Source organism: Zonotrichia albicollis, chromosome 11 (assembly GCF_047830755.1).
Source record: "Zonotrichia albicollis isolate bZonAlb1 chromosome 11, bZonAlb1.hap1, whole genome shotgun sequence".
In the NCBI taxonomy this organism is placed as follows: Eukaryota; Metazoa; Chordata; class Aves; order Passeriformes; family Passerellidae; genus Zonotrichia; species Zonotrichia albicollis.
Window position 1 is genome coordinate 2787879 of NC_133829.1, and position 15964 is coordinate 2803842.

At 52.1% G+C, this 15964-nt stretch overlaps 1 protein-coding gene across 2 annotated transcripts in view; it reads left to right on the forward strand.

Moving 5' to 3' along the window:
• The window catches only part of PCSK6 (proprotein convertase subtilisin/kexin type 6), a 39665-nt gene that overhangs the window by 12904 nt on the left and 10797 nt on the right, over positions 1 to 15964 (forward strand). For both annotated transcript variants that reach the window (XM_074549167.1, XM_074549166.1), the window contains 9 exons: positions 4120 to 4230; positions 4839 to 4982; positions 5553 to 5629; positions 6272 to 6360; positions 9441 to 9613; positions 13203 to 13415; positions 13652 to 13752; positions 15264 to 15367; positions 15840 to 15957. In XM_074549167.1, coding sequence (XP_074405268.1) covers positions 4120 to 4230; positions 4839 to 4982; positions 5553 to 5629; positions 6272 to 6360; positions 9441 to 9613; positions 13203 to 13415; positions 13652 to 13752; positions 15264 to 15367; positions 15840 to 15957 — 1130 coding nt within the window. The remainder of the gene's footprint in view (positions 1 to 4119; positions 4231 to 4838; positions 4983 to 5552; positions 5630 to 6271; positions 6361 to 9440; positions 9614 to 13202; positions 13416 to 13651; positions 13753 to 15263; positions 15368 to 15839; positions 15958 to 15964) is intronic.

Here is a 15964-nt window from a genome sequence, read left to right on the forward strand (position 1 = left end):
GGGGTCCCCACCTGTCCCTGGAGGAGGCTGTTGGCTTGATCTGGGTCAAGAGTGAGCTGTAGCATCTCGGGATGACATGTTACCCTTGAGCCACAGCCCTGCACACACGCGTGACTCATTGGGCACGGGCACGGAGAGCGGTGCTGAAAAATACGTAAAAGTGACTAAACACTAACATCTGCCTGAAAGCCGGCAGGAAGAAAAGGGGGAAAAGCTTTCCAGGACAGAAAGGCTGTTGCATGCTCGGGGTGTTGATCCAGTTGCCACAACACTTGCTGCCTCAATGGTTGCTATGTGTGAAATCCTTGGCAATAGCTCTGCATTGCTTCTTTCCTAGAGCAAGCATCCAAAGGGATTTTCAGTGCAGCTGAATTGACAAAAGTAATAGGGTGGGAGGGGAAGAAGGCAAGGAGGGACCTGGGTGAGCTGGGTTTGGGGTGGTGGGGAAGGGCTGGGGCTCCCCTGTGGCTGTCCTCCATCCCCAGCTCCCCCTGAGCACTGCGAGGTGTGACTTGTGCAGAGCAGGGAAGGGTTAATGGTGGGAAGGTTTTTTGGGAGAGGGGCACATAAAAGCAGAAAAAGCCATTCTGGTGAATGTAGCCCAAGCTGCAAGCGCCTGCAGCGATGTCTGGCCATCCTCGGGGTGCTCAGACACCCTTGGGATGCTCCTTCCCAAGACATCTCCACACCCGGTCCCATCCACATCTCCCCAGACACTCACAGCAGCCCTGCCCTCCCCAGGCTTTCTGCCGAGATTTGCTGTTCAATATTTGGACAAGGTCTGTAGCACATTTTTGAGGAGGAGGCGTTGGTTGGTTCGCGTGGCTGCTTTGCCAGCGGGGGAAGCCTCGGCGAGGGGAGCCTGGTGCCCTGGAAGGGTGCTGGGCTTTAATTAAAGCTGTTCGCCCTCAGGGGGTGTGCAGGCATCCCAGCAAACAACGAATTCTCTGCATTTGAAATACCCCCTTTTAAATGAGTCTGGTTATAATGCAAACTAAATCAATTGGCTTTTAGTCATATTAACCTTTACCTTACCTTGCTCTGTGGGCTCCAAGCTGGAGCAATTAACTCCTGTTCCCTTAATCCTTCCTTATCAGTTCAAAACCTGTTGGCATGCCTTGTCTCTCCCCCTCTCCCATGCACATTTACAAATCGTTTAAGTGTTGCATTCAGATGGCACCAGCTTAGCATGCATGCAGGAAAACATCACCTCGAGGCACGAGGACAGGAGCTGGAATAGAGAGGATGGAAACAAATCTCGCAGAAATCCTGAGGAACCAGCCAATCCGGTTGTTTGCAGATGTTGGGTGGTTCATGCCTTCTGGGGGCTATTGTTTCCAGCGCTGTTGTTTGTTTGCTGTGGGGTTCCGTGGAGCTGGGCAGGAGGACCACGCCAAGCTCTCCACTCCCAGGAGAAGTCTGGGGAAGGGGAGACTCCAGGACGCACAGGGAAGCAGCCCGGGTCCTGATCCTTGTGTGACCACGCTGCTGCTGAGCTGCCCTGTTGCCCCAAGAGACCCCTGGGGCAGCTGGCTGCTCCTGCTGGGGCTGCTGTGAGCCAAGAGATGTGGCACGGGATGGAAAGGGAGCAAGGATGTGGAAAATCCAGCAATTTTGGGGATAGGTCAGGGTGGTTCAGCTGGGGAGGGACAGTGGGGTGCAGAGTGGGGTCACACCATGCTGTGCCACCCCTCTTGGGGCTCCACTTGCAGCTCTTACTGCCATAACTTCCCTTGCTCACTGGAATGCTCCTGTTGGTCCATGCAGTGCTTGAGCCTCATCCTCACTGCTCCAGTCTCTTAATCCCCATCAGGGAATGCCACGGCCTTGGTCCCTGTGCCTCTGGCCATGCACCACAGCAAAATCAACCCCATCTGAATTATTTGCTGTGCTTCATGGCAAACATGTGCTGGAACCATCTTGTTTATCCTGGACCTCCGCTTTAACTCCTGCACAGCCACTGGGATCCCTGGAAATGTTGAAGGCCAGGTTGGATGGGACTTGAAGCAACCTGGTCTGGTGGAAGGTGTCCCTGCCCATGGCAGAAGATTTGGAGTGAGATGAGCTTTAAGGTCCCCCTGAACCCAAACCATTCCATGATTCTGCAATAATTAGGGTTTGCAAGGGTAGAGCTGGGACCCTGGGCCTCAGGACTATAACAGTTTGGGCCATTTCTAGTACTAAAAAGCCTTTTCCCTCTTTATTTTACATTTTCAAGAAGCTTTTCCCCAGCCTGGATCATCAATGGAAGTTGATCTGAGTTTCATGAGCTGCAGGAGCTGTTGCAGGGATGCCCCAGACTCCTCCTGCTTGCCTATTTTCCCATGCCAGCCACATTGATTTATCAACTCTTCCTTGAAATCAATGTCCTTAAACTGTTGATTTCTCTGTGTCCACACACGATGGCTCCATTGACTCCTGGCTGGCAGCGCTGGGGTCGATCAGGAGCCTGTTTGAGATGAAGACATCTCTGTGAGGCAGCTCCTGGCAAAACCCCCCAAAATCCCACACCTTACCATCATTCCTGCATCCTGCAAAGCAGCAGGGAAAGGTAGTAGCTGTGGCTTGGGCAGCCAGACTCATGGAAATGCTGCCAGGGAGTGGTGCTTTAAGGAAAAAAAGCCTGTTATTTGGGCCATAACCCCTATTTAATGTATTTTTATTTTTTTTTAACTAGACCATGAAGTTATATTTTTGCTTCCAGTGTTTAAATCCATCACTGTGTAAGTAAAGTGGTGCACTCTCGGCAGCCAAGGCAGCGTGGAAAATCATTTTTCTATGAAATACATTTTTTCCCCCTCTTTCAACAGTGTTTTTTTTCTTTATAATATATATGTGTTTAAAACCCAAGCTCTAGGCTGGAAGCTGTCGGGTTTCTGACATCCACCTCCATCTGAGGCACAAAGCAATAAACTGTGCAGGAACTCAGCTCAGCTGACAGTTTTACATAAATGAGCTCAACAAAAGTTGCACTTTGTATTTTTATTCCTTTTGTTACAAAACCTTAGTCACAACAATAGAGACATGCCCATGAGCAGCTCCCAAAAGACCCAGTGCCATCAGGAAGAAAGTGTCCAGCAAGGAGGGATGTGCCACACAGCCCTCACAGCTCATTGGCTGGTGCCTCCTTTCTCCCCCAGCACGAACATCTGTAAAGATTTGGTCCATAAATTACTTTCATAACCTTTTTTCACTAAACTTGTGCTTCACCTCCATGCAGAAGGCAGGAAAGCCCTTTGTGTGGCAATAAAGGGTCTGGGGGCTGGTTAATGTTTGATAGGGATGGGATGGGGCTGCTTCCAAAGCAGCACCTTAGGCAGCTCCCACCACAGTGCTGTGGGCAAACACCAGCATTTCCCAATCATGGCCTTTTCCAGATCATTTCCCGTTTGATCTCCCTGCATGTCATGCCCCGCTGGAACGCAAACAAATGTCAGAGTGGTCGGCTCCAAGGCCACCTCACACACAGCCACTGCCAAAAATACTTGTGTGGAGCTGGCCACGTCCCCTGAGATCTGTCACAGCCGTGTGTGGCCATCACATATTTTTTGGGAAATGCGTGTTGTGCTTGGGTAAAGCTCCCAGTTTTTGTTATTTTATCAGGAGGAAGGAGCTCGAAGGATGAGCAGCCCTGGAGCCAGGTGGAACAGCCTCAGGGCTGAGCTGCTGCCTCCCAGCCGGCAGGAAGGATCAGCCCAAAATCTAAGCCAAGCACCACCTGAGTCTTGTCCAAAACTTTGGCTAAACACTGAAATATGTGGTGTGTCTCCAGCGGGGCTCCAGCGCGTGCTTCTGTGCTGCGCTGAGCGGGGGGGCTCAGGCACGCGCTCCCAGGCGCCGCTATTTGTGCTCCAGGGCTCCGCTGCTCCAGCAGGGGAATCTGCTCTGGCTTAGACAGCTCAACGAGCTGAGCTCACCCTGTCTGTCTGTCTGTCCATCCTGTCTCCTTCCAAATGGAGCTGCTGTCTCCACAGCAGCTTTGCTGACAGAGATGGGGGTATGCCAGAGCGTGCGGTTCAGGCTGAGGCTGGCATTGCTTCTGCATCCCACATCCCATTTCAGTGGGCAATGCCAGGCTCAGTGCCCATGGGTGGTGCTGACCCAGGTCTCTGCTTGCAGGTGGACTGGCTGCAGCAGCAGGAGGTGAAGAGGAGGGTGAAGAGGCAGGCCCGAGGGGAGCCCCACGCCCTGCCCTTCAATGACCCGGTGTGGCCCAACATGTGGTACCTGGTGGGTGTCTCCCTGTCACTGCTTTATGGGGGGTCATTTATTTCTAAGCAAATGCATCATCAATCTTTGCTCAGCCCAGCCAGTGATGAAATAATAGCATCAAATGTGCTTGGCAGCCGGATTTAAAAATTGTGAATTAATACACCTGAGAGTCTGGTTTGAAGTGTTTCACCCTTGTTAGCAGCCCCTCTTCATGGTCTGCACAGCAAAGGCTTGGGAACAGCACTGCTGTATTTTACCCATCCCAGAGCTGCAGCCATCTATTTGTAATATAATTTTTCTCCTGCCTGCTTCATCGATCTGTATTTGACAGGGAAATTCATTGAAAATTAAGGGCGGAAAGGAAGTGAGCACTTCAAAACCCAGGAGCCCATAGTACTTGAAATGGAAGAGGAAAAGAATAATGGGGAGATAGCATTGCCTGGATTAACTGCTGCAGGATGGGTTTGATCTGTGGAGTAAAGTTATAACAAATCTGCAAGTTATATGGCAGGGGGTGGGTTGTAAATATATTTTCTGGTTGATTAAATGGGCTCCCAGCCTGGCTGTTTGCTTAGATGGGCTGGGATGGGGTTGCAGCCCTTTTGCAGCTGTGTTTGTCCCCGCAGCACTGCGGTGATAAAAACAGCCGGTGCAGGTCGGAGATGAACATCCTGGCAGCCTGGCAGAGGGGCTACACGGGCAAGAACGTGGTGGTCACCATCCTGGATGACGGCATAGAGAGGAACCACCCCGACCTCCTGCAGAACTACGTGAGCTGGGGGATGGACGGGATGGACTGGGGCTGATCCTCACCATGAATTGATTCAGGGAGAATTTCAGTGTGTAAACACAGCTGAAGTCTGTGCATTGGCATACTTAGAGGAAAAGGTTTGTTGTTTTGTTGGTTTTTTTTAAAAAAAAAAGCTTGAGATGTTTTTAAGAAGGAAATGAGGTTTTTAGATAAAGAGGATTGGGGGAACTCCCTTTGCAGCTGCCTGGGAAGCAGCCTCCTCCCTCTGCTCACCAGGGCAGAGCCAAAAACCTGCATGAATCCGTTCAGCCCAGCTCAGACCCCACATGGCCAGAATGGGAGGGAGGGAGGGAGGTGCTGAACCCAGCAGGATTTGGGGTTCAGAGGAGCAGTTCCTGAGGTAGCAGGATATTTCCCCTGGGAAACACGCAGGACTGCAGCCTAAAACTATTTATTCCGAGCAAACAGACAGAAACTGAAGGGGAAATGTAATTTTCTGCTCTGCTTGCCTGCACTGGCCATCACTGCAGCTACTGGCCACCACAAGCACCTAGTAAGTTGAATTTAATGGTGAATCTAATATTTTCAGGACCCTCTTGCAAGCTATGATGTTAATGGGAATGACCACGACCCCACTCCACGCTACGATGCCAGCAATGAGAACAAGTATGTGATGATAATTGTAATGGAGCAAGGGGTCTGGGGGTGTTCCTGAGGCTGGGTGTCCCCTCTGGGGCCTTCCAGGCCGCTTTCCTCACTCCCAGTGCTGAGGAGGAGGAGGCTGCCTTAAGGACGTTGCACTAAGTCCTTGTGTTTAATGCAAATTCAGCTGGTGCCAACCACACTAATTGCTAATGAATCCTCCAGCCACCCAATACAGCACCAGGGGGTTCCCTGCCCTGTCTGGAGATTGAACCATGTGAGTCAGGATGGGTGGCTGAGATGGCAAAGCCTGGATGCATTTTTTGGGCTTCAGATAAAGTGGGATGGTTACAGATGGAAAGGAAACATGAATGCAAAGAGCAGCCTGCATAGAGGTGCAAGATGCAAAGAGGAAGTTGTATTTAGGTGCAAAATGCAAAGAGGAAGTTGCATCAAGGTGCAAAATGCAAACAGCAAATTGGATTTAGGTGCAAAATGCAAACAGCAAATTGCTTTCAGCATTAGTTTCCTCCACCTGCTTGGTGTGGGTTTTGGGTAAGGGCAGTTTCTCGCTCTGCTCCAGCCTTGGGGCTGGTGTTGGCTGCTGGGTGGGGTGGCTGGGGGATCCTTGGCCATGGCCAGAGCTGATGGGGTTTCTCCTTGCAGGCACGGCACTCGCTGCGCGGGCGAGGTGGCGGCGGCGGCCAACAACTCCTACTGCATCGTGGGCATCGCCTACAACGCCCGCATCGGAGGTGAGGCTGCCCCTGCACGGCTCCCCTGCCCCTCACCAGCCCCTGAGGGACCACAGCCAGCCTGGCCACACCAGCGGGCCCTGGGGGAGAGGTGGGATGCTGCTCCCCCATCTCCTCTGTGGCGCCTTGGCTGCAGGGAGCCCCAGGGGTGTTGGGGAGGAGGATGGGTGCTATGGCATGCAGGGGGCTCTGGCTCCATGGATTTAGAGTGGAAACTTCCTGCCTGGGCTGCATCCTTGCTGTGAGGGTGCAGGTGGATTGAGGATGTGGTGTTTTCACCCCAAAAGTCCACAACTGCTCTTGTGGGGTCTGTCCTTTGGGGTGGCTGTGTTTGCTGTGGTCAGTGGTGCTGGCTGAGGTTCAGAGCTGATGTCACTTGTTTGTGGGGTCAAGGGATGCTGAGGAGCTGCTCAGAGCAGGGGGCCTGGGGAGAACCCCAAAAATACCCTCAGGGGAAAAAACACCAAGAAGGCGGGGGGGTCAGAGATGCATATACAGGGAATTTTCTGCACAGCCCCTCAAATAACATGTGTGGAAAGCAAATGAATCTCAGTCACCACATTGGATCCTAGTGCTAATCAGCATTGCTGAGTTCATTTGCATTAGCTGAACTGGTTTAAGCTTGGGGACATGAGGGTCTTAGCAGGGGTGGGAGTGTGGTGTCCCACCTTACATGGCTGGTGAAACAGTGTAGGGGACAAATCCCTGGAGCTGAGTTCTTTTAGCCTTCAGACCCATCCCTGGCATGGTCGGAACAGGAGAGGGGCTTTTCCTGCAGCCTCTCCTACCACCCCAGTGCTGGGAGAAGTGACTGTCAGCAGCAGGGACCCAAGTGCACACGAGTGGATTCAGGGTTTAATTCCTTCTTTTGGCTTATTCATCCTGGCTGTGCAGGAAACAGCTTTTGTTAGAGTTGTGTCTGCATGGGAGCAGTGTCCACAGGGATCTTGCTCTTGGCCAAGAACTTCCTGTGTTGTCTGTGCTGGGAAAATCTCCAGAGGGAAGAAATAACCCCAGGGAGGGTGAAGAGTGGACTGGTAGGGCTGTAAGGGCTATGGCACATCATCCCATCCCATCTCCTGTGCCCCCTACGTGTGCGATGGCTTTTTGCTTCTTAGAGGCTTCTTGCCTCTAAAAATCCATCTCCAAGCACACTGCAAGCAGCAGCAGAGCAAGGCAAAGCTCATGGTGGGATTTATTGGATCCTGCAGGATCAGGCCATTCCCTTCATGCTCCTTTCTCTACAGCAGCTGTGGAGACGAGAGTTCCTTGTTGACTTTATGACGACCTCTGGGTCTCATTTTAATTTGCTCCCTTTAACGAGTGCCTTGCCTCAGGGGTGTGCTGGGGAGGTGTTGAGTGAGACAAGACACCTGGCAGAGGGCTGGGGGCCGGGGGCTTCCCACAACGTGAGCAGGCAAAGGGGAAAAATAGAGTCTGAGCCGTATCAAGTTTGGGATCATGGAGGAAAATACGCTATAGCTGCAGCGAGAGTGATTTTAGATGGATTACACAAATAAAGCGGCGATTAATGAGCACAACTTGTTGGGGAAGCCTATTTGTCACACTCGGAGAGCTCCCATCTAATTTTACTGGCTGCTCTTCAGTGCTCTTGCATTGCTTTTCATATGCCCTGGGCAAAACACATCACTGCTCAAGGAAAGGGCTCCTGCCATTCCTCCTCCTCTTCCCTCTCCTCCAACGCTCGCTTTGGAGGTCGGTGCTGCTCCCTGTGTGACACAAACCTCATTTATTTTGCAGCACCCACTCCTGCTCCCTCCTGCTCCCCATTATTTGACCAGAGAGCCCCTCATTGTGGGTGGCTGTCTCTGGGCAGACTTTGGGTTGGCTGTGGGTTGACTTTAGGCTGCTTTTGGGCTTGCTGATGTGGACAGCCATGCACAGCAAGCACAAACCCCATCCCTCAGCTGGCTTTCCTTGCAGTGTGCAGCTCAGACACTGGGCTTGGCTCTTCGCCCCTTCTCCTTGTGTTTTCTTGTTGACAAAGAGGAATTTTTTGGGAACAGCTCTGCTCCCTGATTTTACATTTCTAAGCTTGGTTTTGGCTGGTTGGGGACAGTGTCAGATGGAGATATTTGAGTTGACTGGTGTCCAGAGCACAGCTGCAGCTGGAATGACATCTGCCTGCATTTGTTTGCTTTAAGACAAAATACATGTGGAAGGGGAAATGCGTTTTCATAAACCAGACTCTCCCTGGCTGACAAAATACGATGCTGAAATTTTCAGCATTGCTTTTCCTGCAAGGGCTGTTTCTGGGCAGCCTGCTGGGGTGCCTGGCACCCTCTACCCACTGTATTGAGAGGAAATCCAGCAGGGAAAGGGTGATGGAGAGCAGAGGGGGTTATGCTATTGTATTGCAGCAGTCAGAGGCTGGGGGTGTGCAGCAATCCCCAGCCCATCCCAGCATGGCTGGTGGGCTCTGCCTGTGAGCATCCTAGCTGTACCTGCTGGCATTCCCAGCTGAAAGTGAGAGTTATCCCAGGTGGCATTGTTGTCCCACCATGTCCTGGTTCTGATTTTGGCCATACAAACCACAGCCTGGGTTTTTTTCCTGGAGCTTTTCCCTCTCCAGGGAACTGCTGGCATCAGTTGGACAGGGATGGGGTTTGGGAACAGTCACAGTCATCCCCACTCGAGGGGAGAAACTTCATCCTACCAATGTGCCTGAAGATGGGGGAGGCATGAGTTCAGGAAACACCAAAATCTTCCAGGTGGAGAAATGTGCTGGCTAAGGAATCATAAGGGGAGAAAGGGGGATTTTGTCACTGGGGAGTGCAGTACCACTACCACCACCCATTCCCCACTGGACGAGGGGAAGTGAATTTTAACACCCCCTTGTCCATCCCTTGCCATGAAGCCAGCAACACAGAAAAGTTTCCCCATAGCTCCCCAGCCTCCTGCTGCCAGGCTTGTTGGCATGCGGGGCCACGGGCTGAAGCTATTCCAGGCGCGCCTGAGCCGTGCGGTTTCCGCCGCCGTTAACAAAGCCCTTTGATTGCAATCCTCACGCTGTCATCCACGCCATGAAGCCCTAATGTCTGATGTTTTTGTGCTTTTAGGCATTCGTATGTTAGATGGAGATGTAACAGATGTTGTTGAAGCGAAGTCGCTTGGCATCAGACCCGATTACATTGACATTTACAGCGCGAGCTGGGGGCCAGATGATGATGGGAAGACAGTTGATGGACCTGGTCTATTGGCCAAACAGGCTTTTGAGCAAGGCATTAAAAAGGTGTGGATCCCACAGCGCCCAGACGCGCTCGCCCTCCTCCTCCTGTCCCGGGGTCTGGTGTGGGGATGGGCAGCTCGGCCCCCGAGGCGATGCCAGCACTAGGGCTGGGGCGGGGGGAGCCAATCATCTCTGATTTTTCCTAGTTATCCCCTAAGAGCTCCGGTGGATTTGGTGGCCGAGGGTGGTGACGGCGGGAGGTGCCTGTGGTGGTGGGACCCCTCGGCACAGCCCTGGCAGAGCAGGGAGGACCCAGGTTGTGCAAAGCTCTGCCGAGATGGGAAACCCAAAGTGGTTCTTGGGGGGGTAACTTTGCACCCCAAAATGTCCCCCTGGATGCTGGTGTGGATGGAAACAGCAGTATCCCAATCCCCAGTATGTCCAACCATCTCCTCCATGCTCTTTGGGCTCCTGGTATCCTTTCCTAGGGGCCTCAGTCACGTTAAGCATTTCCCTGGTTTTCCACCCAGAACAAGCGGCTGGGGAGGGACATGGGTGTTGCCACAGGGTGTGACAATGGATTGTTGTCCTTATTTGGCCAACATCACATATGATTGACAGCTGTCAATCCCTGCTGGGGATGCCCTGGCCCCTTCCTGTGCCCCTTCCCTTTTTGGGTACTTTTAAAAAATGCCCAGTATTGGCTAAAGCATTGGGAACAAGGCCTTTTGGCAGCTTGGTGGGTGCTGTGGGTAAGTGTCGCAGTGGCTCAGGGCTCCACAGTGGCTGTTCCCTGGGTGCTCCAGAGAATCTGGGGGTGGGATTCCATTGCCAGCAGCCCTGGGTCAGGCTGTGAAGCCCCCACTTCAACCTCTGCCACCACTCCTTCCTCTGCTGCTTCTTCCCGCAGCGTGCCGGGCGTTGGGGCGGCCTCTTATCTAAAAATAGGGTGGAGTGCTTTTCCCACTGTTTACTTGATTTCCTGCTGGGGCGGTGAGCCTGCCGAGGAATCCATTGAAGTGCCGGGCAGTTCACGCCGTGTAAATAAGGGGAACAAGCTGCTTTTTAGACCTTATTTTTCCATGCAGGAGCAAACGGGCAGCAGCAGGGTACTTGCCTAGCACAGCCCCACTGTCTCAGGATGCTTGTTTTTGCCTCCCAGGGGGACGCCCCAGTCCCAGCACTGCCACCCCGTGTTTGCAGCACCCACTATCCCACATGCACAACTCGTAATTGCCAACTCCATCTCCTTAAATAACAAGGAAAGCTGCAAGCAGATAGTTAACTGCCACCTTTAGCCCGAGCAAACAGCTGTAACCAAGTTATAAATCCTTAAAATTGAGTTTTTAATGGAAACATTAAAATAACCTTTATCTATTAGCGATAGGACTGCGCTGGGGTAATTTATCATCTTGTTTCTTGTTCCTCCAACCACACTTTATTAGTTCCCAAGCTAACGAGGGAATATTTATCCTGGTCATTCATGGAGTGCTGTTGGGCAAACACCCAGGCCCTGCAGAGCTGCGGAAGCAGGAGATGCTGTGCATCCCACAGCCAACCCATGAGCTGCTGGGGTGAGCTGGATCAGCCCCAGCTTGGCCAGGGAGGGATTCCCTGGTTTAAATGATGCCCAGATTCAGGTTTTATAGCAGCCAGGAGCCCTTCACTGGCATTGCATTGTCTTAGAAAGGTGGCAAATTAAGAAGCTGGATGTTTGGGGTCTGCTTACAGAAATCTTGATAGTTCCTTGTTTGAGAGCAAAGGGAAAGAATGGATTTTTCCAGTCTGAAGGAGCTGCAATTGTGGTGAGCTCTTGCTCACCAGGAAATGCTGTCAGGTGTTAGCCGTGTGTGCATTGTTGTAGTGTCATTCATGTGCCTGTTCATGTCCTCAGGTGACTGTGCTGTCTCCACACCCACTTTCCCCCAGTGCAGCCCTGCCTGGGCATCAGGGGATGTGGGTTTGGAGCAGGTCTGAGCCTTTCTTGGGTCCCATGGGTGCGACACTCGGGTGAGGGATGAAAGGGAGGTCTGGGCTCCCAGTCTCCTGATCCCAATCAAAATCATTGCTCCATCTCCAGATGCTTGGCCAATTTTGTTGGGTTTTATTCCTCTGATTAGTGATTTGGGAATGCTTGAGTTGCATGCAGTGGGACCCATCCTTGGAGGTGTTTTGACTTTGGTGTGGGTGAGCTGGACAGTCGCTGTCTGTGCCGAGTGTGTGGGCTGGGACGATGCCTCCTTGGAGATCCAGGAAACCCTGGAAAGTGGGATGGGAGATGCCAGCAGCAGGCTTGGTGGGCTGGCAAGCTGGGTCGAGCTCTCTGTGACGTGGAGCAGGGCAGTAATTCCCTTGGCAATTGCACTTTTTCTTGCAGAGCTCCAGACAGCTCTATTAATCTTTGCTAGGGAAATACCCACCCAGTTTTGCTGGGAGGCAGCCCAGATAATGAAAACTTTCATAAAGTAAGGAAAGAGCCTGACTTAGACTGTCTATCCAGAGGCAGGGTCAGCTCAGAAAGCCTCTGCCCCAGGAGGGGGGCGAGACAGGTAATAAACCTTCCCGCTCCCCCCGGCACCTAAAGCCCACAATAAATCCCGGTGAATTCCTCCGGAGCAAAGCTGCTTTATTATTATTATTATTGTTGTTATTATTATTTTTTGTGGAGGAAGCTGCCACAGAGCAGTGGGAGGGAGGTAAACAGCAGATCTGCCCAGGCGAGCACTGAGATCTCTCCGTGGCAGGAGCAGCCGCGGGGAGGACGGGGCTGCTGCGCTGCTCCCGCGCCTGCCAAGCCCGGCAGCCCCGTCCTCCCTGGAGAGCTCTGCCTCACGGGGCACGGAAGAGACCCAGCCACTTCATTTCCTGCCCCTAACCCTTTTGGCTCACCAAAAATCCTTCTTTTTAGCATGTTCACCTTGCTGTGAACCCCCGCAGGGCTGGGTTGTTCCTGGGTGTCCTGGCAGTGGTTGGATGGAGGAGTGAATGGGGCTCATTCCTGGGGTGTTGGCTGCTTTAGGGGGCCCTTGTTGGCACCACAGCTGCTGCTGCCAGGTGTGATTTTCCCCTGGATCCAGGGAGGTCTGGGCAGCAGGCACATCCCTCCCACTCCCCAATTCCCAATGGGGTCACAGCTGTACCCTGTGGGGATGGCTCCATCAGAGGTTCCAGCCAAGTGATGAAGGGGAGAGAAAAGGGTGGGAGTTAACAAATAGAAGACAAGCAAAAGAAACTTTTAAGGATAGGCTGGGAGAAGGATTCTGGTGGTTTGAGTGGTTCATGAGTGGTTTTGTGGGCAAGGGAGATTTGGGGTTTGGGGGTTCTCTGCCAATTCCTCCTGCAGGGCCATCCCTAAAAGCACCCATGCTGTGGTCCAGGGACTTTAAATACCCAAGATGTTTTGCCCCATGGAAAATGCCAAAATCCTGTTGCTGGATTTTGGGGAGTCACTGCCTGTAACCTGGGACTGACTGAGCCGAGAGGCGCATTGTGGGGACTGAGGGAGGGGGCTGAGTGCTGGGCAGGGTGGGACCCATTCTTCCACCCTAACCAAACACCCAAAAACCAGACATACCCCTCCTCCCCATGCCCAGATCACCCCTCATCCTGGGCAAACACCTCCTCTAACCCCCCACGCTCTCTGTGCCCACAGGGTCGCCGGGGACTGGGATCCATTTTCGTCTGGGCGTCGGGGAACGGCGGCAGAGAGGGTGACTACTGCTCCTGTGATGGCTACACCAACAGCATCTACACCATCTCCATCAGCAGCACCACTGAGAATGGCTACAAGCCCTGGTACCTAGAGGAATGTGCCTCCACCCTCGCCACCACCTACAGCAGCGGCGCGTTTTATGAGCGGAAAATTGTGAGTTTTACCCCAACCCTCAGTGGGGAGCATCACCCAGGGGTTTTCTGCGTGGCCGGGCTGGATGATGGCTCAGTTGTAAGAGCTAGGCTTTGCCCTTAGCCTGCAGTGGGTTTTGCTCTGCTTTTTGCTCAGGGATGTCATTATTTCCCTGGTAAATGGGTGAAAGGGTGGAGGTTTGCTGGGGCAGTGCCCGTGCTGGGAGCATTTTGGGGGCTGCAGCTCCTCTCTCCCAGGTGACCACGGATCTCCGGCACCGCTGCACCGACGGCCACACCGGCACCTCCGTGTCTGCCCCCATGGTCGCCGGCATCATCGCCTTGGCCTTGGAGGCAAAGTAAGTGTATCCTGGTCAGGAGAAATGTTCCCACATTTAGCACCTGCTGAGCAACACCTGAAAGAAACAAGGTGGTTTTGTTTCCTCTAGAGTGACCAAAATGACAGAGTTGTTTTAAATCGCTCCTTGCTGGCAGTGTTGTTGTCTGGAATCTGATCTTCCCACAGGTGTTTTATTGATCTAATTCTTCATGTGTTGCCATGTGTTGCAAAGTTTGGGGTGGATGACATCAGTCAAGCTTTTCAGTAGGTGCACTGATACTGCTGACAGCTAGCTCCAATGGGAGTTTTATAAATACTTTCCAGGAAAAAAAAAAAGTCAGAAAACATCACAGATATTGGGAAATGTCGGCAGAAGTGATGGTTTTCAGCAAGTGTTGCATTTCTGGGGGAAAAAGACTGCTTTTTCATAATGTCAAAAACTCACAGAACTTAATTTTCCATAACACACCCCTGGTTCAAACAAGCTGCTCTTTTCCTCTTGTCCCCATCCCAATCCCATCCTGGTTCCATCATGGTCCCCCAGCCCAGGAAGAGCCTTTGGGCATCCCTGTGTTGCTTCATGGAGTGTCTTCTCATGAGCTTATTATTATTTTTATGGAGTGGAAATAAAATAAAGGCTGGGAATAAGAATAAGCCTCAGGGCAGCGCCGCACTCTCATCCAGGGATGGTGATTGTGGCTCCATTCCTCCTCGTCTGGTTTAATCCCAACACCCAGGTCGGGTGAGAGCATTTCCGGAGATGCAGTTTTCATTACAAATATATTAAAAGCTTTAGATGTAATTTTTGAATAGTTTAGCTGAGGCATAAACCGCAACATTAACTACCAGAGCTTGGTGCTCAGGCATTCCATTATGACAAGAGAGGATAAATTGAATTTCTTTCTTTAAATGTTGCTCAAGAGCAATATAAATCCCAGCTCGAGAAGCTGAACAACTGACTGTAAGTAAAGCAAGGAAAATTCTCCAGCAATATCCCTGAGCTGGGGTCATGAGGGGGCTCAGAAGCCCAGAGCACTCAATGTCCACCACTCTGAACACACAAACCCCGCCTGGGGAGGTAGAGGCGATTTGGGTTTAATTTTTCTGTTTAATGAACAACCCAGGTTTTATTTCCAGCAATTTTTTGCTGTTATTTCTCTAAAGGGAAGGTTTGCTCAGCATTGTGTATCAGTGAGCTGCTGAGCCCACTATCCTGCCTCAGCTTTTCTCCCTGCCACCTTCAAAAAAATTGAGAAAACCTTCCTTATTTGCTTCATTTCTACCCTAGAGCCTGAGAGCTAAACGGCCTTACCCAGGAGTAAATCCTGCAATTCTCATGGGCATGTGGCATCCCTTCCTGGGGCTCACCACACTGCTCGGGCTCCGCAAGTGGTCAGCATTTAAATCATAATTTCTTGCTTTTTTTTCAAGCAGGAAAGAGCAAAGGGGGTGGCTGGTGTGTTTTTGTTATTTTTTAACTCAGTGGGGTACCTGCTGCTGCTGCACCCCATGAGCCACGTGTCATTGCAGCCCCCTGCTCACCTGGAGGGATGTCCAGCACCTGCTGGTCAAAACCTCACGGCCGGGGCACCTGCGAGCGCCCGACTGGAAAACCAACGGAGCAGGGCATAAAGGTGAGAGGCCGTGGGGATGGCAGGGCAAGAACAGCCAGCCAAGGGAAAAGAAAGGTCTCCTGAGCTTCATTTGTGGGGACAGTTCACTGTGGGTGGCCACTATTGGGTTCATTCCTACCTTCAGGCTGCTAAGTGGAGGGAGGAGAGGGCAGTAATTCATGGGGTGAGATGCTTGGAACTCTTACTTGGTGGAGATTTGGAAAACTTGTTTGGTGGAGACTCTCTTGAGCTGCAGAGTTTCTTGCTACTCTCCTTGGGCTGCTCCCAGCCATGGGTTTTCCATGGTGTCTGTGTGGATTTGGGGTGTAACTTGGCCAGGGTGATGAGCTCCATATGCTGAAACACCTCATACCCCAGTGGGGTCAACTCCACACCTTCCCTGATGGTTGGAGGATGCTCCACCAAGCACTGAGGAGGAGCTCCTGACCCCTGCTAGGCAGGCTGAGGGTTTCTGAGTCTTCTCTCTTTCCAGTTAGCCATCTATATGGCTTTGGGCTGGTGGATGCTGACGCTATTGTGGTGGAAGCCAAGAAGTGGAGGATGGTCCCTCCCCAGCACGTCTGCGTGGGAAGCCTGGACAGGGTGCCCAAGTGAGTG